Raw genomic sequence first — 22,647 nt, 5'->3', positions numbered from 1 at the left:
GCGCACTTTATGTCGTCACAATCTGCGAGGCGCTAGAGGCCCAGGCTCTAAGAGTTAGCGCCTGAGCTAAACCGGTACTGAAGTTCGCGGGCGTCGCGGCATTCACCGCGCCCGGGCATTAATTCCTTAGCACCCCATTAGCACTCCCGCCAGGTGCTAATGGGAGATGCAATCCTACCGAATGTGTCTACTGGGAGCTAATTTGATTCTTGTCCTGCTCACCTCAGCAACCAATGCCTCCTTGGATTCTGCCAGCAGTTCAGTAATCACTGCATTCCTCTGTCGAATGTTCATTAATTCGTGGACAAGGCGCTTACAATTCACAACCTTATTGTGAACCACAGCATTGAAATCTTGGCTTTGACTGAAACTTGGCTCACGAGTGCTGACATCTTGGCCCTTACTATTGCCTCCCCATTTGGCTATGCTTTCCATCACCTGCCCAGTCCAACCCACCACGGTCCTTATTACCAAATTATTGCATTCTTTACAGCAAATTTAGAATGCTTTCAATCTCTTTTTACTACTTTGCAATACTTTGTGTATATTTCCACGGCAGTTTTACAGTGAGTAGGTGAAAGTATAATAAACTCAGTTATTGCATTTTACCTGAAGGCACAGCATCACATTAACAGTTATGCAAACTTACAAAGTGGTTTGCATTTGGAGTATACCAATAAGTAATTTAGGTCACATCATGTTATCTCAAATACGTGAAACAAAAATCGGGAATGCATAGCAGCAAATCATGTAGGAAGCGAGATTTTCTAATCTGCACTCTCAGCAGTCAAGGTGCCATCGCAGAACAGTAAAGTTATCCTCAAATCCACATGCGAGAGGTAGAAGAAGAATATCCCAATGTTTTAATGGTCACATCTAATACATTTTGTATTTTATTCAGTGGTTATGAGTGATAATTTCATGATCTAAGCTGGATAAAATTGCTTTTTGTCCATTATACATGCATCAACTAATAGCAAAATGGAAGACAAGACATCTGTTCAAATATGCAAATCATGACACGAGTGAAAATTTCTTAAAATATTCACCAGATTTAATTACCTCACATGAATTATCCCGCAAAGAATCCAGTTACTATCAAGGAATTGAAAAACATTACATCGGATCGGATTAAATAACGTTGGGCTAGACTTTCCACTTCTCATCGCCCATCTAAGGCCCATCTATGGCCCAAAATGGACCTCTATCGCCCATTTTGAGCAAAAAGTGGAAACTAGGCCCAAAATATCGCCGGAAAAATAGGCCCCCAAGTTTCCACTTTGATCGCTGAGATGATCGCCCAAATGATCGCCCACACAAGGCCCATCGCAAGTTTCAGCACCTAGCATGCACTTCGCTGGGCCGATGCAAGGCCCAAAAGAGTGGTCAAAAATAGTTGCTTTTTCAGGGCCTTAGAGAGGGAAATGGGCATTACGGACGCCATTTTTAGCCTCTGAGGAAGGGTGGAGAATTGTTCTGAGTTATTTAAAGAGGAAAATTGAGGCAAATTGTACTCAGAAATTTGGGACAGGGAATATAAATAGGTATTATCATCTCATTTATGCATATATTGGAATTATTTATTAAATAGCTTTTACATAGTGAAGTTATTTAATGATATTCCGTGGGGAAACAGAATAAACAAACAAATCTGCATGAAGAACTGTACGTTGTAAAACTTATGTAAGTGAGAAGGTTCAAAAGTTGTAGAAATTTTTTTTTTATTAACAAGCAAAGAACTAATGAACAACACCCTCCCTCCAACCCACCCACCCTTCCCTGAAAATCCCCAAAACATTACAAGAAGAAATGAACATTTTACAGAACAAGTGGTCATTTAAGTAATGATGACAAGTGACCATTTCAGTCATGCTAACAAGTGACCATTTCAGTTATGATAACAATTGACCATTTCAGTGATGACAAGTGACCATTTCAGTCATGATAACAAGTGACCATTTCAGTCATGACAACAAGTGACTATTTCAATGATGATAACAAGTGACCATTTCAGTGATGATAACAAGTGACCATTTCAGTCATGCCAACAAGTGACCATTTCAGTCATAACAAGTGACCATTTCAGTGATGACAACAAATGACCATTTCAGTGATGGCAACAAGTGACCATTTCAGTGATGATAACAAGTGACCATTACAGTGATGATAACAAGTGACCATTTCAGTCATAACAACAAGTGACCATTTCAGTCATGCCAAGTGACCATTTCAGAAAGAGTGGAAAGGGAACAGTTAAGTAATGATAACAAGTGAACATTTAACTTTATGCTGGGTTGCGTAAAATGTAGTTATGTTTAAATGTAACCCAATAACATTGCAGATTCTAGTTACTATTTAGATCATTAAATAATACATAAATATAAATTTCAACTACTCTCGCAGCTGCCAGTAGGCTGTTCCACCGTTTGTGGCACTGGTCCGGTGTGTGCGTTTCATTGGAGGCCGATGTGACTACGTCGGCTATTTCAGACCAATTCCTGCGATATGCATGGGGTGGAGGTTTCTCCTGCCCACCCAGTGTCAGATCCTCCTACCTGGAGCTGACAGCATTTACGAGGGCCTCATTTGCCTCTTCGCTGAAGGGTTTGGCCCTTCTCTTTCCTGTACCTCCCTCCATTCTTTAAATTTATCTGTAATTTGGAGAAGATTTTCTGACCTGCTTCCTTTCTCCTCTCTCTCTCTCTCTCTCCCAGACCCACCCTCTTCTGAGCATGTGTGAAGACCCTTGACCTCTCAAAACGTGGGAAGAAGCATCAACCTGAAAAAAAAAATCAACCTGCACATACGCAGTAATGTGTTGCTAGGGAAGCTTTTTTTTTCATTCACTTCCATTTTCTTTGGGCAATCAGGAGATCGCCGAGAAATCACATTGCCCATTTGACATCGTTGAGCTAAGGCCAAGTGGAAAATTGCAAAAAGCCGGCGATCAGCACGGGCGATAGGTCCCGCATCGCTGGAACAAAGCCCATTTTTTTCGGCCTTAGCCTGAAAGTGGAAAGTCTAGCCCGTTATATTTAATTAAAAATACTTTGATGTATATGTTGGTTTATTAAAAAATCTTGTGTATACGCACTCTTCCTGTCCAACTTCCTGTTGTCATAATTTTCGGTAACACTTATGCCAACATTTAATATTGAAACTGCTTATGTAAATTAAAATTTTCAACAAATATCCTGTATATAAACAATTGCCAGTAAGGATGTAGTTTCAGGCTTTGATGAGTAGGTGGCACTGTGGAGTGACTTTCTGAAGTCTCCCACTCTATCTTGTATTTACAAAAAAATAGAGTCATCATGGGCAAGTTGCTAGTGTAATCTTACTAGTTGATCTCCCATGGGGTCATTCTTAGGAAGTCAAGACTAAAGTATTGTGATTTTACGATATGAAAGTGGAGGTTGACGAGCGTATTGCAGTCCCAGCTCTGTAGCCACCCTCGATACAGAGCAGTGGGATGATTGAAACTAATATGGCAGAGGATAGAGAAAGTCTCGGTTTGAGAGGGAGAGCAGGATTAATTAATCAATTGGAATAGGAGAAAGTTTAGCTGAAATAGTAAGAAAATACAATCGGAGGAGAAATACAATGTGGAACTCCCTATAGCCGGCAATCAGTGAAATCAGTTGAACTGATGAAAATTTAAGCAATTCCGATCTAATATCGCTGTTAAATACCCCATAAAAAGCTATGCTTTATTGGAATAGGTATAATTGGGGTTTTAACGGTGTATTGAATGCTGAACATCCGTTCTGGCCCTGAAAACTAATTTTATATTTGTGGAATATCTCCATTATGATTAAAAATTACTCGATTAAAATAAAAAAATATTTTTTTAAAGTTTATTTATGATATTCCAGTTTCTACCCTAAGCCCACGTGTATGTCCTAATCTATATTTCGCTCTCCGTAAAAACAATTAAAAGTGAGTTGATAATCAGTGCTTTTTATTTCCTGGTTTGCTGTCTGAGAATTCTTCAATATGATTGGCTGCCAGATAGCTTGATGACTTCATTGCTGCTATACGCTTGGGATCCCCTTTTGACAGCGCGACAATCAAATTGAAGTTTTCGCCACAGAAATCATAAGATCTTTGTGGGCAGCTTCCGAGTGAGCGGCGATCGTCATCGCTCTGCCACCAACCGTAAATTCCAGGTCAATCAATCAAGCAAGATAAGGCTATTCATCAATGACCTGACACCAAGTAGATTGGCAATGTAGGTATCCCATAAAATGTTTCCTCCCACTCAGACTACCTTACTACCCTTTAAATGCTTACCATGCTTGTCCATTTTGCATACCTTGTAGCTGCAAATTTACTATATTGACATTTTTAAAGGGCTTCACCTAAAAAATCCTGCTAACAAAATTTGGTTGCATGATAGAGAAATTACATTAAACTCGTACAGAATCTTGGTTAGTCCACACTTGCAGTACTATGTACGCTTCTGGTCTCCATATTATAAAAAGGCAACAGAGGCATTGCAACTCTTATAATATTGCAGTGCTACAATCCTTGATTTCAACTGGATTATGTGTTCCTATCCGCAAAGTAGATTGTAAATTATCTTCCCACTTATGGAAATAAAGCACCATTCCCCTTTTCATTATTTTCGCTCCTCTTGAGCTACATATTAATTCGCAACTAAAAAAGGTAAACATCTATTGTCAATCTCTGTTTATACTATTTTTGAACATGCTACGAACACATATTTCTTTGTTGTCAGGAAATACCATGCATCTGCATCCTGCTGTTTGCTTGACTGAAATTAGGATTTTACTATTTGGGGAAATGATCTATTGTAGTTACTCACCAGATACTACTTTAAGTAAAGGATATTAGCAGTGTCAAGTACTTAAAATAATATTTTCTTACAAATTGTCTTTCAATTAAGCTCGTGCTGATAGATTTAATAAGATGTCGAAGGATTTCAATCCTTCTATGTGAATACACAAAGGAGGTTTCTGCTCTTAACAAAACTTAATGCATTATGTGTCATGCAACAAACTGGCTTATAAATGTTGTGTTACTGTATTTCATTTTGCAAATGTTATTTTAGTCCATGTCTTTTCTAACATGAATATACATGGAAAATGCAGAACCTTTTACAGTGGCTGGAATATTAGATTTCCATTTTCTGTATTCTTGTGCAAAAAGGAAAATCGTATTTATGTATGTGAAAGCTCAAGTGGCAAACATAGCTAGCATTACCGATACAGAAACAATTTGTGTTACCTCCCTGCACTTGAATTTCAATGAATGTAGCAATGTTCACTCAGACTTTATTTGCTACATGACTGCTGGTTGCTATGGAAACCGTGAGAATGATTAACTGAAAATCATCTGGGAATGCAAAACGGCAGAGAAGTTTTCAGCTGTGAGTTTTAGGTCACAATAATGTGGAATGACGAATGAAGATCGTCCTTTTATGTTATGTTAAAATAAAACTATGATTACATGGCGTTACTAAGGGAACATGCCTTTTGGACAGCTAGCTAAAATAAAACAAGTTAGAACTATATTAATATTTAAAATACAATAATGATTTTTTTTGGTCGTAATGTGTTGGGGATACTAGGAATAAATTTGGTCGATGCCAGTAGCGCAAAACAGGCTTGTGGCGAAACAGCAGCCTTTTCCCCGCCGTCCCCAACCCCCGCTGCAGCCCTAGACCTGAACTCGGCCCATTCTCTAGTTTCTCTTCTATTTCCCCTCAGACCCTCTCCGAACTCATCTTGTCCATGAGACCCACTTGCTGCTCCCGCGATCCTATTCCCATTAAACTGCTGACCAGCCAACTTCCCATCCTGACCACCACATTAGCTAATATTGTTAACACTATGGGAACAGTAGCATACTGGTTATGTTACTAAACCAGTAATCCAGAGTTCTGGATTAATAATCAAGAAACACAAGTTCAAATCCCACCATAGCAGCTGTAGAATTTAAATTCAGTAACTTAAAAATAAAAAATCTGGAATAAAAAGCTAGTATCAGGTATGGTGGCCACGAAACTACCGGATTGTCGTAAAAACCCATCTGGTTCACTTATGTCCTTTAGGGAAGAAAATCTGCCATCCTTACCTGGTCTGATCGATATGTGACTCCAGACCCACAGCAATGTGGTTGACTCTTAACTGCCTGTCTGAAATGGCCCAGCAGGCCACTCAGTTGTAACAAACTGCGACAAGAAACAATAAAAATAATAAAACCGGACAGACCACACGGTGTCAACCTTGGCACCGGCTTCAGACACGACAAAGGAACACCCAGCTCAATCAACCCTGAAAAGTCCTCCTCACTAACATCTGGAGACTGGTGCTAAATTTGGGAAAGCTGCTCCACAGACTAGTCAAGCAACAGCCTGAAATAGTCATATTCACAGAATCATACCTTTCAGTCAATGTCCCAGACTCCTTCATCATCTTCCCTGGGTATGCCCTGTCCCACTGGCATGTCAGACCCACCAAAGGTGGCGGTACAGTGGTTATACAGTAGGGAGGGAGTGGCCCTGGGAGTCCTCAAAGGGTTGACGGTGGGTAGGCAATGGCAAACATTTAAAGATTACATGGATGAACTTCAACAATTGTACATCCCTGTCTGGAGTAAAAATAAAACGGGGAAGGTGGCTCAACCGTGGCTAACAAGGGAAATTAAGGATAGTGTTAAATCCAAGGAAGAGGCATATAAATTGGCCAAAAAAAGCAGCAAACCTGAGGACTGGAAGAAATTTAGAATCCAGCAGAGGAGACCAACGTGTTGAATTAGGAGGGGGTAAATAGAGTATGAGAGGAAGCTTGCTGGGAACATAAAAACTGACTGCAAAAGCTTCTATAGGTATGTGACGACAAACAGATTAGTGAAGACAAATGTAGTCCCTTGCAGTCAGAATTAGGTGAATTTATAATGGGGAATAAAGAAATGGCAGACCAGTTGAACAATATTTTGGTTCTGTCTTCACGAAGGAAGACACAAATAACCTTCCGCAAATACTAGGGGACCGAAGATCTAGTGAGAAGGAGGAGCTGAAGGAAATCCTTATTAGGAGGGAAATTGTGTTAGGGAAATTGATGGGATTGAAGGCCGATAAATCCCCAGGGCTGGATAGTCTGCATCCCAGAGTACTTAAGGAAGTGGCCCTAGAAATAGTGGATGCATTGGTGATCATTTTCCAACAGTCTATCAACTCTGGATCAGTTCCTTTGGACTGAAGGGTAGCTAATGTAACACCACTTTTTAAAAAAGGAGAGAGAAAACAAGTAATTATAGACTGGTTAGCCTGACATCAGTAGTGGGTAAAATGATGGAATCAATTATTAAGGATGTCATAGCAGCGCATTTGGAAAATGGTGACATGATAGGTCCAAGTCAGCATGGATTTGTGAAAGGGAAATCATGCTTGACAAATCTTCTGGAATTTTTTGAGGATGTTTCCAGTAGAGTGGACAAGGGAGAACCAGTTGATGTGGTGTATTTGGACTTTCAGAAGGCTTTCGACAAAGTCCCACACAAGAGATTAATGTCCAAAGTTAAAGCACAAGAGATTGGGGATAGTGTGCTGACGTGGATTGAGAACTGGTTGGCAGACAGGAAGCAAAGAGTAGGAGCAAATGGGTACTTTTCAGAATGGCAGGCAGTGACTAGTGGGGTACCACAAGGTTCTGTGCTGGGGCCCCAGCTGTTTACATTGTACATTAATTATTTAGATGAGGGGATTAAATGTGATATCTCCAAATTTGCGGATGACACTAAGTTGGGTGGCAGTGTGAGCTGCGAGGAGGATGCTATGAGGCTGCAGAGTGATTTGGATAGATTAAGTGAGTGGGCAAATGCATGGCAGATGAAGTATAATGTGGATAAATGTGAGGTTATCCATTTTGGTGGTTAAAAACAGAGACACAGACTATTATCTGAATGGTGACAGATTAGGAAAAGGGGAGGTGCAACGAGACCTGGGTGTCATGGTACATCAGTCATTGAAGGTTGGCATGTAGGTACAGCAGGCGGTTAAGAAAGCAAATGGCATGTTGGCCTTCATAGCGAGGGGATTTGAGTACAGGGGCATGGAGGTGTTACTACAGTTTTACAGGGCCTTGGTGAGGCCACAACTGGTATATTGTGTACAGTTTTGGTCGCCTAACTTGAGGAAGGACATTCTTGCATTGAGGGAGTGCAGCGAAGGTTCACCAGACTGATTTCCGGGATGGCGGGACTGATATATCAAGAAAGACTGGATCAACTGGGCTTGTATTCACTGGAGTTCAGAAGAATGAGAGGGGATCTCACAGAAACGTTTAAAATTCTGATGAGTTTAGACAGGTTAGATGCAGGAAGAATGTTCCCAATGTTGGGAAGTCCAGAACCAGGGGTCACAGTCTAAGGATAAGAGGTAAGCCATTTAGGACCGAGATGAGGAGAAACCTCTTCACCCAGAGAGTGGTGAACCTGTGGAATTCTCTACCACAGAAAGTTGTTGAGCCCAATTCACTAAATATATTCAAAAAGGAGTTATATTTAGTCCTTACTACTAGGGGCATCAAGGGGTATGGCGAGAAAGCAGAAATGGGGTACTGAAGTTGCATGTTCAGCCATGAACTCATTGAATGGCGGTGCAGGCTCGAATGGCCTACTCCTGCACCTATTTTCTATGTTTCTATGTAACTAGTAGAGTGGACAAGGGAGAACCAGTGGATGTGGTGTATTTGGACTTTCAAAAGACTTCTGACAAGGTCCCACACAAGAGATTGGTGTGCAAAATTAAAGCACATGGTATTGGGAGTAATGTACTGACGTGGATAGAGAACTGGTTGGCAGACAGGAAGCATAGAGTCGGGATTAACGGATCCTTTTCAGAATGGCAGGCAGTGACTAGTGGGGTGCCGCAGAGGTCAGTGCTGGGACCCCAGCTATTTACAATATACATCAATGATTTAGATGAAGGAATTGAGTGTAATATCTCCAAGTTTGCAGATGACACTGGGTGGCGGTGTGAGCTGTGAGGAGAATGCTAAGAGGCTGCAGGGTGACTTGGACAGGTTAGGTGAGTGGGCAAATGCATGCAGATGCAGTATAATTATGGATAAATGTGAGGTTTATGTATATTGTGGACAAGGGAGAACCAGTGGATGTGGTGTATTTGGACTTTCAAAAGGCTTTTGACAAGGTTCCACACAAGAGATGCAGTATAATGTGGATAAGTGTGAGGTTATCCACTTTGGGGGCAAAAACACGAAGGCAGATTATTATCTGAATGGTGGCAGATTAGGAAAAGGGGAGGTGCAACAAGACCTGGGTGTCATGGTACATCAGTCATTGAAAGTTGGCATGCAGGTACAGCCGGCGGTGAAGAAGGCAAATGGTATGTTGGCCTTTATAGCAAGGAGATTTGAGTATAGGAGCAGGGAGGTCTTACTGCAGTTGTACAGGGCCTTGGTGATGCCTCACCTGGAATATTGTGTTCAGTTTTGGTCTCCTAATCTGAGGAAGGACGCTCTTGCTCTTGAGGGAGTGCAGCGAAGGTTCACCAGACTGATTCCAGGGATGGCTGAGCTGTCATATGAGGAGAGACTGGATCGACTGGGCCTTTATTCATTGGAGTTTAGAAGGATGAGAGGGGATCTCATAGAAACATATAAAATTCTGACGGGACTGGACAGGTTAGATGCAGGAAGAATTTTCCTGATGTTGGGGAAGTCCAGAACCAGGGGATACAGTCTAAGGATAAGAGGTAAGCCATTTAGGACTGAGATGAGGAGAAACTTCTTCACTTAGAGAGTTGTTAACCTGTGGAATTCTCTACCGCAGAGAGTTGTTGATGCCAGTTCATTGGATATATTCAAGAGGGAGGTAGATATGGCCCTTTACGGCGAAAGGGATCAAGGGGTATGGAGAGAAAGCAGGAAAGGAGTACTGAGGTGAATGATCAGCCATGATCTTATTGAATGGTGGTGCAGGCTCGAAGGGCCGAATGGCCTACTCCTGCACCTATTTTGTATGTAACTATGTTTCAACATAGACCCCGGACCCCATGAAGTTTCATGGCTTCATATCAAGCATGGGCAAGGAAACCTCATGCTGACTACCATCTACCGCCCTCCCTCAGCTGATGAATCAGTACTCCTCCATTTGAACACCACTTGGAAAAAGCACTGAGAGTAGCAAGGGCACAGAACATATTCTGGTTGGGGGACTTCAATGTCCATTACCAAAATGTCGCAATAGCACCTCTGCTGACCGAGGTGGCCGAGTCCTGAAGGACATAGCTGTCAGACTGGGCCTGCGACAGGGGCTGAGAGAACCAACATGAGGAAAAAACCTACTTGACCTCGTCCTCACCAATCTATCTACCGCAGATGCATCTGTCCATGTCAGCATTGGTAGCATTGAGCACCGCACAGTACTTGTAGTGACAAAGTCCCATCTTCACACTGAGGACACCCTCCATCGTGTTGTGTGGCACTACAACCGTGCTAAATGGGATAGATTCAGAACAGATCTACCAGCTCAAAATTGGCCATCCATGAGGCACTGTGGGCCATCAGCAGCAGCAGAATTGTATTCCAGCATAATCTAACCTCATGGCCTGACATATCCCTCACTGTACCATTACCATCAATCCAGATGACCAACACTAGTTCAATGATGAGTGCAGAAGAGCATACCAGGAGCAGCACCAGGTGTACCTAAAAATGAGGTGCAAACCTGGGGAAGTTACAACACAGGACTACATGCTAAACAGCATGCTATAGACAGAGCTAAGCGATCCCACAATCAATGGATCACATAAAAGCTCTGCAGTTCTGCCACATCCAGTCGTGAATGGCGGTGGACAATTAAACAACTAACAGGAGGAGGAGGCTCTTTTTATATCTCCATTCTCAATGATGGAGGAGCCCAGCACGCGAGTGCAAAAGACACGGCTGAAGCGTTTGCAACCATCTTCAGCCGGAAGTGCCGACTGGCTGATCCATATCAGCCTCCTCCTGAGGTTCCCATCATCATAGAAGCCAGTCTTAAGCCAATTCTAGTCACTCCACGTGAGAACAAGAAGCGGTTGAGCGCACTGGATACAGCAAAGGCTATGGTCTCCGACCACACCCCGGCTTTCATGCTGAAGACTTGTGCTCCAGAACTAGTCACGCCTCTAGTCAAGCTGTTCCAGTACAGCTACACCATGGAAAACTGTCCAGGTATGTCCTGTCCACAAAAAGCAGGACAAATCCAATCTGGCCAATTACCAACCCATCAGTCTAGTCTCAATAACCAGCAACGTGATGGAATGTGCCGTCGCCAGTGCTATCAAGCAGTACTTACTCACCAATGACCTGCTCACTGATGCTCAGTTTGGGCTCCAGCAGGACCTCTTGGCTCCAGATCTCATTACAGCTTTGGTACAAACATGGACAAAAGAGCGAAATTCCAGAAGTGAGGTGAAAGCGACTGCGCTTGATATCAAGGCAGCAATTGACCAAGTGTGGCATCAAGGAGCCCTTGAAAAATTCAAGTCAATGGGAATCAGGGGGAAAACACTCCACTGGCTGGAGTCATTCCTAACACAAAGGAAGATAGTTATGGTTGTTGGAGGTCAATCATCTCAACCCCAGAACATCGCTGCAGGTATTCCTCAGAGCAGTGTCCTAGGCCCAATCATCTTTAGCTGCTTCATCAATTACATTTCCTCTATCATAAGGTCAGAAGTGGGGATTGTTCCGTTTATAATAACTCCACAAGACTGTACATCTTCAGCTCAAACTGTTGTGACCTTGGTCTCTTTATTGTAACTCCAGTGTGAGGAAGCAGCATGGTAGTCTGCCTTTAATACCTGCTTGCCCAGGGTGTGCAGGTGACCCTTGGGTCTCCCACAGGTGCGACCCCTGGTGGCAAGTCTTACACTTTTGTAGTGTTTACGTATATAACATCATTCCCACTCCGATGGTGGGCAATGGTAGCCGACTGAGGGCATCAGCACAGTTGTCAGTGCCTGGTCTGTGACAGATTACATAATCATACGCAGATAATGTTAGTGCCCATCTTTGGATGCGGGACGAAGCACTGATGTTAATACCTTTGCTTTCCGAGAACAACGAAATGAGTGGCTTGTGGTCGGTTTCGAGCTTGAACCGGAGCCCAAATAAGTATTGGTGCATTTTCTTAACCCCGTATACGCATGCTAATGCTTCTTTCTCAACTATACTGTAGGCTCTTTCAGCCTTAGATAAACTACTGGACGCATATGCAACCGGTTGCAGTTTGCGTGACACATTGGCTTGCTGTAACACACAACCGACCCCTACGAAGATGCATCACAAGCTAGTACTAAATGTTTACATGGGTCATACAATACTAGTAACTTGTTACAACATAGCAGGTTTCTGGCGTTATTAAAGGCTGTCTCTTGAGATTTACCCCAAATCCAGTCGTCACCCTTGCGTAGCAATAAATGCAATGGTTCCAGCAAAGTGCTCAACCCCGGTAGAAAGTTACCAAAATAATTGAGGAGTCCCAAGAACGAACACAGCTCCGTCACATTCTGTGGTCTGGGTGCATTCTTGATGACCTCCGTCTTGGAGTCCATCGGTCTGATGCTGCCCGCCGCAATCTTTCTCCCCAGAAATTCGACCTCTGGCGCCAGGAAAACACACTTGGAGCATTTCAGTCTGAGTCCCACTCTGTCCAGTCGCTTGAGAACCTCTTCCAGGTTGCATAAGTGTTCGGTGGTGTTGCGGCCAGTGATCAAGATGTCGTCTTGGAACACCACGATGCGCGGAACCGATTTCTCCATGTTCCTCTGGAAGATGGCCACCGCCGAGCGAATCCCAAAGAGGCACCTGTGGTATATGAACAGTCCTCTGTGCGTGTTGATGCACGTCAATTTTTTTGAAGGCTCAGCTACCTCCTGTGTCATGTAAGCAGAGGTTAGATATAGCTTGGTGAACGACTTACGCCCTGCAAACAGGTCATCTGTTTTGGGTAGTGGGTACTGATCCTGCAATGAGACTCGGTTGATCGTTACCTTGTAGTCCCCGCAGATTCTGACCGTCCCGTCGCTCTTCAACACCGGCAAAATTGGACTGGCCCACTCTTCGAACTCGACTAACGATATGATCCCCTCTCGTTGAAGTTTGCCAGCTTGATCTCGACTTTCTCTCGCATCATGTATGGAATCGCTCGGGCCTTGTGATGAACAGGTTGTGCATCAGGGACGAGATGGATCTGCACTTTGGCGCCTGTGAAGTTGCCGATGCCTGGCTCGAAGAACGACGGGAATTTGTTTAGCACTTGGGCGCACAAGGCGTCATCCTCCGAAGACAGTGCTTTGATGTCGTCCCTGTTCCATCGGATCTTTCCCAGCCAGCTTCTGCCGAACAGCGTTGGACCATCGCATGGTACAACCCATAGTGGTAAATCATGCACAGCTCCATCGTACGATACCTTCACTGCCTCACTGCCAATGACTGGTATGAGCTCTTTGGTGTAAGTGCGCAGCTTGGTGTGGATCGGGCTTAGTTTTGGCCTTTGTGCCTTGTTGCCCCACAGTTTCTCAAAACCTTCTAGCTCATAATTGACTGACTCGCCCCCATGTCCAATTCCATGGAAACTGGAATGCCATTTAATTTGACTTTTAACATTATCAGAGGGCTTTTGATGGTGAAAATGTGTACCCCATGCACTTCCTCTTCAGCCTCGGGTTGAGTTGCCTCTCTTACTCTTTCAGCGTGATCCACGTCGGATCGATCATCTTCTGCCGACTCTGCCACGTGGTGAGTCGCAGTACATCTGACATTCGCTGGAGATGCCCCATTGTTCCACAGCCCTTGCACATGTAGTGCTTGAGTCGACATTGATGGGCTCGCTGATTACCCCCGCAGCGCCAACATGGTGCTAATGGATTCGCATTCACACCCCACGGTGGGGTCTGAGTCATCCTAGATCTGGCCTCCGTGGGCGTGTAGGCCCTGCCATGTACAGTTCTACCTGCTGAAGACGTTATTTTATGCACAGTACTTTCCGGTGAGTTCCGACGTTGCAATGATATCTGTTTAGTGTTATCGTTCATGGACATAAAAGCCTGGGCTATTGTGATAGCCTTGCTCAGATCTAGGGATTCGGCAGACAGCAGTTTGCGAAGAATGACCCCGTGGCCGATTCCAAACACAAAAAAGTCCCGCAACACTTCCCCCAGAAATCCAGCAAATACGCACGGTCCCGCAAGGCGTCTTAGCTCGGCGACACAGCTCGCCACGTTCTGGCCCTCGGAGCGGTGGTGCGTGTAAAAGCGATACCTGGCCATCAAGATGCTCTCCTTCAGCTTGAGGTGTTCCCGAACCAGCGTGCACAACTCTTCATATGTCTTCTCCGTTGGTTTCGTCAGTACTAGCAAATTTTTGATGAAGCCATATATTGTGGACCCGCAAACGGTGAGGAGAATCACCCTGCGCTTGACCAGGTTTCTTCCTTTTCCAGCTCATTGGCCAAGAAGTACTGGTTCAGATGCTCAACGAAGGCTTCCCAATCATCACCCTCAATAAATCTCTCAAGAATACCAACGGCAGCCATAACTGCATGAAAGTTCATAATCTGTTACTCGTCGCCAATTGTTATGTTTATAATAACTCCACAAGACTGTACATCTTCAGCTCAAACTGTTGTGATCGTGGTCTCTTTAATGTAACTCCAGAGTGAGGAGGTAGCATGGTAGTCTGCCTTTAATACCTGCTTGCCCAGAGTGTGCAGGTGACCCTTGGGTCTCTCACAGGTGCGCCCCCTGGTGGCAAGTCTTACTTTGGTAGTGATAACATGCATAACAGGGATGATTGTTGATGATTGCACAGTGTACAGTTCCATTCGTAACTCCTCAGATAATGAAGCAGTTCATGCCTGAATGCAACAAGACCTAGATAACATTCAGGCTTGGGCTAATAAGTGGCAAGTAACATTTGCGCCACACAAATGCAAGGCAATGACTATCTCCAATAAGCAAGAGTCTAACCATCGCCCCATGACATTCAATGGCATTACCATTGCCAAATTCCCCACCATCAACATTCTGGGGGTCACCATTGAACAGAAACTTAACTGGACCAGCCGCATAAATAATGTGGCTACAAGAGCAAGTCAGAGGCTGGGCATTCTGCGGCGAGCGTCTCACCTCTTGACTCCCCAAAGCCTTTCCACCATGCACAAGGCACAATTCAGGAGTGTGATGGAATACTCTCCATTTGCCTGGATAAATGCAGCTCCAACAACACTCAAGATGCTCGATACCATTCAGGAAAAAGCAGCCCACTTGATTGGCACCCCATCCACCACCTTAAACATTCACTCCCTCCACCATCGGCACACCGTGGCTGCAGTGTACACCATCAGTGTACAGTGTACAAGCTGCACTACAGCAACTTGCCACGGCTTCTTCGACAGCATCTCCCAAACCCATGACCACTACCAACTAGAAAGACAAGGGCAGCAGGCGCACGGAAAACCATCACCTGAAAGTTCCCCTCCAAGTTACACATCATCCTGACTTGGAAATATATCACCATTCCTTTATCATCGCTGGGTCAAAATCCTGGAAAACTCTCCCTAACTGCACTGTGGGATTACCTTCACCATACGGACTGCAGCAGTTCAAGAAGGTGGCGCACCACCACCTTCTCAAGGGTAATTAGGGATGGGCAATAAATGCTGGCCTTGCCAGCGATGCCCACACCCCCAAATACAAAAAAGATCATCATGTAACAAACATACAAACTCTGAACCCAGGACTCAGCAAGGATGGAATCGTGGTAGGTGGGGCTGTGCTTTAACCATCCACTCAGACTGTACTTGCGCAGAGGCGCTGAAGAGACACTGAGGGGCACAAACCATATGCATGCACAAAGCCTAGGAAATATCAGGTTGGATAATCCAGGGAAAGTATCGATGCTATGGGAAGGGAGCAGAACTAAAGCCCAGGTCCCTGAGAAAAGGTAGTCCACAGAGGCAATACTTACTGGATGAATTTGCAACAGAAAATGGGAAATTTATCGGTAAACTGAAAGATGCTGCACATATTTTTTGTCTTTTTCTTGTTATAAATTGAATTTATTACTGCATGACTGCTTCTTTGAGCCTGTTGCGCACTACTGGGCATGAGCAAGTTAAATTTTGTGATAGAAGTTCCTTCCCCTAATTTAAATTTGATACTGGCACAGGCAAAAACTGATGAGGCAGCTCTTAACAGCGTGCAGTTCAACATAAAGGGGGAAATTGCAGTGGAAAATGCATCAATTACTCACTGGCCCAGCTGAGACATGTGGCCAGCATCGCTTCCTTTGATTCTGTAGTGTCACAGACTGAGGCAACACAACCACTCAGCTTGGTTGCAAATTATGAAGGCATTTGCTTGATGCAAAGCAACGGTAAGTGTGCTCCTCACCATTGCACATACTTCTTGTGGGGCCATCAACCATTGCACAAACCTAAGTTGAGAACTGCCACACCATCGAGAAGATACTACTGAAGCGTTGTTACTCTTTTGCCTAACTTTTCTTTAAAGTGGAGATGGCAGCTGACAAATATCAAACAGATGCTGAGGTGTCTAGTCTGAGGTGCTTCTCTGCTTTTGGGGCAGCGGGGTGTTTTAGCCATTAATGTAGAGGATAGACCTGTTCTCCTAAGAGCCATCCTCGCATTGCTGCTTCTTCAAATAATGTGGGCGCCATGGAGTGTTGCACAAAGCATTTTGGCTGCTTCCTGGAGAATGGTCACTGCTTGCAGAATAATGTTTCTGTGGTCAGATACATCTGTACAGTAACTGAGTGCAAACTTTAGAATTATAAAGGCCATGGGATAGATAGTCAGAGTTGCAATTCCCAAGAAAGAACCATGTGCAATGGGAACCCTGTCACTCAATGCTCTATCCAACAGATGTCTCCTTTCCACAGAAAAAAGTGATAAAGGTATTCTCCCTGCAAATATAGAAGTTTCACTTGCTTGATATATTTATTCACTGCAGATGCCTGAAGTGGCAGATGTTTCCTGCAATGCCTTGAAAGAATCCTATAGCATGAAAGTTTCATACAAGAAAAGTGTCCCTAATCCAGATGGTATGTGTAGCGGCTGGTACTCTGTAGCAGCATGCTATGGAAAGCAGAAGCAATGAAAACAGTTATCTTTTGACATGTCGCGGGTATGTGTGTAGGGGTCTATTTTCGCAAGTCCTGGGATAGTGACAGCTGTGGCCAAATTGCTTCAAGCAAAATGTACTTGCATTTTTTGGTCCTTCACAAACTTTTCTTCCTCATCGCAATAATGCAACGTATTCCCCAAAGGAATGCCAATCCACACTTCTCTATAGAACACAACTTAAATGTGTCAGCTGTGGCTCAGTAGCAACACTTTCGCCTCTGAATCAGAAAGTTGTGGGTACAAATTCCACTCTAGATACTTAAGAACAAAATCTAGGCTGACACTCCTGTGCAGTACTGAGGCAGCGCTGCACTGTCGGAGATGTTTCCTTTTGGATGAGGCATTAAACCGAGGCCCTGTCTGTCCTCTCATTTGGACATAAATGATACCATGGCACTATTCGATGAAGAGCAAGGGAATTCTCCCTGGTGTCCTGGTCAATATATATCCCACAACCAACATTGTTATCACATTGTTGGTTGTGGGATTTGGCTGTGCACAAATTGGATTTCCTACATTACAACAGTGACTAACTTCAAAAGTACTTCATTAGCTGTAAAAGCTTTGGGACATCCTGAGGTTGTGAAAGGCACGATATAACTGCAAGCCTCAAGTATTTAAACACCAGGAAGAATCAAGAATAATAAAGAAAAGTAATGACAGGGAAAAGAACAAAACATAAATAAACCCAGCAAAATCAAATAATGCATGGAGCAAATTGCAACATGAAAATGCAAAAAAAAAAAAAATTGAAAACCCTTTCTCTTTAAGAAGCCTGCTTCAGCTGATCAGGTCCCGGGACTCCCATGTACCCAGTTTTTATCAGCAATGCTTGTGCTGTGGGCAGAGTCTCACCCAAAGACATAAAGTTTGCCATCAAAGGCTTTATCATTACATTTAAATAATAAAATAAAGCCTGATTATTCAAGTCCCAAATTCCCCATTGCAAAATTAAGCAATCTGCAAACCGCTCACACAGCCGACAGGGCTTCAAAATCATGCTACTGATGGCGGTTAACACCGCCATATTTTGGTCAGTGGATGCAACATATCTCTGAGGTGTTTTGCATTTCAGAACTGTGACTCCAACAGTTACAAGTCTTTTAATTATATCAGTAGATAGATGGATAAATAGGTAGATTAAAAAATAGTAAGTTAGACAGACAGAAGTGAATAGTTAGTACATTAGGAACTTATTAAGCATTCTGAAATCCATATATATATATACCTCTTTAAACTGTTTGGGGATTGCTGCTATTGCCTTCTCTTCTTCTAGATACTGTACCCATGACCAAGCCTTTTTCTTTCCGGTATGTGACATAGCTAACAAGAAAAAGAATACATTTTGTTACAGCAAAGTGCAAAGGAAAATTCAGGATTAGTATATACACAAGTCAATCTCCTGTGATGTTAGAAGAATTCATTTTCATCAGTTTATCTTAAATAGACTCAATTCACTAGGTAACTGATAAAATTAACGTCATGCATTACATACTATTACATTTTCTTGTCCGTCTTTGAAAAGCTTAGCCAAAATTGTCAGCCCTTTCTCTGTTGATTTTTCACTGGTTTTAGGGTAGATGGGGAAAGGAAATGGGTTGGGGACTCATTCTGTTGCATCCCTGTTAATGTCCTCCATTTTCTGCCGAGTGGTGGGGTGTATGCAATATATCCGCCCGTACATTGGCAAGCATATGCTAATGATATTCATAATAACTAAAGCTTGCCATCCAATGTAATTTCTGTCATTTGCGCCATAGCAACACTGGACACGAGGGACACCTGTTTGGTCATGGCATCCAGCACTGCTATGGTGGTGGGAGGGCATATTGAAAGACTGGAAAGCATGTGCAATCGATCACTGGGCCAATTTGGAAAACAACTGTTTTAATTTTAACAGGCAGCACTAAGGCCACTGGCCACAGTTGACTCCACCCCATCCACACAGGCAGTAGGAGCCTAGGGAATTTGTCAAAATTATTTAAGCCGGATTGAGGCCAGAAAATGAGCCAAGATCATGGATACATCTTTGTAATTGCTGGAAGTTCAACCATGCCAATGAGGCACCCAGACTCCACAACAGAAGAAAATATAGACCTTTGATTTTTGTTCCTCACAACAATTTCACAGGTTCAAAGTGGTGAATTAATGAATGATCAGCAACTGTTTTGTAATTATAATTGAAATATTTTTAAGCAGAAGACGCAACTGGGTGAATCAGCTATCCTCCCAAACCTCCCCATCAGTTTCCTACCCGTGCTTTTAGAACTAATAGTCCTGAATCATACTTGACTAATAGGAATTTATCTAATCCTTAAAACCTGGCATGTTTTTCTGTTCCACCACCGTAACCGATAATCTATCATAACTCTTATCATATTTTACGAAACAAATGCTGGCTAACTTTCTTATTTTGCTTTGACACACTTAACTTTAAATTGAGTCTCAATGTCCTCAAACCTTATGCCCAAAAGAAAACTTTCCTGGATGCAATTTCCCATTCAAGTGAAAATCTTGAAGATCTCTATCATATTCCTTACCCTCCTTCTTTTGAACAAGTCCAGATCACAACTGTTCCTTATAAATCACCCCTCTAAGTTCAGGAATTTAATATTATTTTCTGTAATAGGGAGACCAGAGCTAAAAGCAGTACTCTAGATGTAATCTCAACAAGGTCAGATAAACTTCAATATCCTCTTCTTTGACTTATAAGTCACACTCCAAGTTATACAGCCCAATATTATTTGTGTCAGTGTCAGCTGTGGCTCAGTGTGTAGCACCCTCATCTCTGAGTCAGAAGGTTGTGGGTTCAAGTCCCACTCCAGGAACTTGAGCATATACATCTAGGCTAACACTCCAGTGCAGTACTGAGGAAGTGCTGCACTATCGGAGGTGCCGTCTTTCGGATGAGACATTAAACCGAACTCCCATCTGCTCTCTCAGGTGGATGTAAAAGATCCCGTGGCACTATATCAAAGAAGAGCGGGTTATTATCCCCAGTGTCCTGGCCAATATTTATCCCTCAATCAACATAACAAAAACAGATTATCTAGTCATTATCACATTGCTGCTTTGGGGTGTTTGCTATGTGCAAGTTGGCTGCCGCGTTTCCCACATTCCAACAGTGACTACACTCCAAAAGTACTCCAAAACTGTAAAACGCTTTGAGACGTCCGGTAGTCATGAAAGACGCTATATAAATGCAAGTCTTTCTTTCTATTTGCTTTCTGGAGCACCAGCAAATAACAGACAATGTTAATGACCTATCCATCAAAACCCTCAGATCGCTCTCCTGCTTTGTTATCTTCATACTTAATTTTAACAAATTTACACTTATCTGTGATAAATTTTATATTCCACCTTTTGAACCTATGCTGGCTCCCATTAATCAAACTCTCAAACCCTCGAACACTTTCCTCACAATCACAGGTCTATAATTCAAGGGTTCATCCCTTGATCCTTTTTCCATTGCTACATTCCAATCCATTGCGGTGTTATCCCATTCATTGAGACACACAGTGTAGATTTTCTCCTTCACCATTGGGCCGTAATCTGACAGAGCGGATCGCCCGCCGTTTATAGAACCTTTCTGAATTTACACTCCATTTATTTCAATGATTTCAGGCGGGTTCTATAAAGGCAAGCCAATTAATTCATATTATAACCAAAAGTGGATTGATCCTTAATATTACAAACCATTTCAAGTAAAAGAGAATACATTTCCGATCACTAGGCCTTGCCTGAGGGTTGCAGATTGTCCTGTCAGCTGAGTACTTAGCACACCAAAAGTTAGAACCATCAGCTACAGAGGTTGTACCAACCACCAGCTCTTTAATATTTATGGTCTAGATGTGTCATAAAGATGCCATAAGTTAAGTAACAAACCAGAATGAACTGTATGTAGCATACTACTAGCAGGAAAATAACAATGCAATATGCTTCAAATAAAAAAAATAATGAATACCCTCTTTAGAGAGCTTGGAATCTGGGTCAGACAGTCGACTGTTTTTGAAGCTACTGTGGTTAGTCAGCAATGCAGACATTTTTATCTTCATTTTTCCATCACCTTGCACTTCCTCCTGCAGCACAATCAAGTTAATAATGTTCCACTCGTGAAATGCAGCTCAAAAGCAAGTATCAGAGTCTGTCTTTTTAAAAGTTGCATTTTGCACATTGTCTGATAACATCACATGACATGCCTTCAGTTTCTGTGGCTGCATAAAGTACGCCCTTCTACACTAGATCAAAAATTATTAACACCCTGAGTACGCCAGATGCATTTACAATTTGCACCACATTAATGTGTTTTTGTTACTACATAATAACTTATTTTGTTCCAAATTAAAATGACCCACTAGGGCTTTTGATTTTAATAATACTATTCTGCCAATCATTTTAATATGCCAAAATTACATTTTCCTACCGAATGCTAATGTTGCATTAAATAAATTGATTATGTGCAGAAATATCTCATGCAACATTAAGCATGAAGGTTTTCAAAGCAATAAAGCTCAAATAAATGAGAAAAATATGGTCAGTCTGAAGTCTGTTAATTTCTTACCAAAGCTCTCGGAAATCTGAGCTGCATAATTCTCGCTGTAGTTCAGAGTAAACAATTCCCATCACCGAAGATCAGGTTTAAATTAAAATTGATCATTGCAAGCACCTGTACAGTTTTCACATTTGTCTGACATTAAATCTGATTTTGTAAAACCCTTTCTGTTTATATTATATAGATATTATTACCAATGTAGTTCTGCTTTTCTTCACTGAAGTATTCCTTTTTCTGGGTTCTTTATTTCAATTAAATTGTATACCACAAATAACATTCCATTCTTCAAGTTAATATTACTGCAATCATTTATCTCTTAAGCATTACAAACATTTGAATACAGTACTCCGCTACAGTACTTTTGCTCGTATGTATAGATAACATAAATTCAGTCATTTTGGATGAAAACCGGTGAGCGTCTCTGTGGGGGCAAAACTGCCCCTTTTTTGTGCCCCATTAGCACAGGAGCAAGGCAATTTTCGCCCGAGGGAGGGGGGCGCTACCGCCTCTCGGGAAATTGCACCAGAGGTTTGGGAGGGGCTTTCCCGGCAGTGGTTAGTGTCCCGGGCTGGCACGCAACCAGCGATTACGTCATCACAGTGCGCACCGACCCCTTAACGTCCCGCGGGTGGATGTCAAAGCTAGCTTCGCGGGTCACTTTTAAAGCGAAGGCCTGCAGTGTCCCGGGCTGCCATCTTTGTTGGTCGGCCAACTCTTGGGTCAGCCCGACTATGGCGGCCCTAGTATGGAACGGGTCATCATCATGCAGTCCGGCATTCCGTTCTGGACGCCGGGCTGCTGTCCCAGCCTCACGCGTCCCTGGTGGCTCAGTGGCAGCCACCAAAGGGCCATGCAGAGTGCGCAGTGGCCCTCCCATTTAATGGAAGAGGAGTTGTAGCACGTCAGCACTACGT

General features: G+C 43.1%; 1 protein-coding gene across 4 annotated transcripts in view; it reads right to left on the bottom strand.

Moving 5' to 3' along the window:
• LOC139273836 (lethal(3)malignant brain tumor-like protein 4) overlaps positions 1–22,647 on the bottom strand; it is a 563,891-nt gene that overhangs the window by 439,686 nt on the left and 101,558 nt on the right. For all 4 annotated transcript variants that reach the window (XM_070890916.1, XM_070890932.1, XM_070890926.1 and 1 more), the window contains exons 7-8: positions 21,146–21,260; positions 18,410–18,504 (exon numbers count right to left, since the gene is read on the bottom strand). In XM_070890916.1, coding sequence (XP_070747017.1) covers positions 18,410–18,504; positions 21,146–21,260 — 210 coding nt within the window. The remainder of the gene's footprint in view (positions 1–18,409; positions 18,505–21,145; positions 21,261–22,647) is intronic.

Source organism: Pristiophorus japonicus, chromosome 1 (assembly GCF_044704955.1).
Source record: "Pristiophorus japonicus isolate sPriJap1 chromosome 1, sPriJap1.hap1, whole genome shotgun sequence".
Classification (NCBI taxonomy): domain Eukaryota; kingdom Metazoa; phylum Chordata; class Chondrichthyes; family Pristiophoridae; genus Pristiophorus; species Pristiophorus japonicus.
The sequence above is the reverse complement of the archived record's forward strand: the minus strand, read 5'-3'. Positions and strand labels throughout refer to the sequence as shown.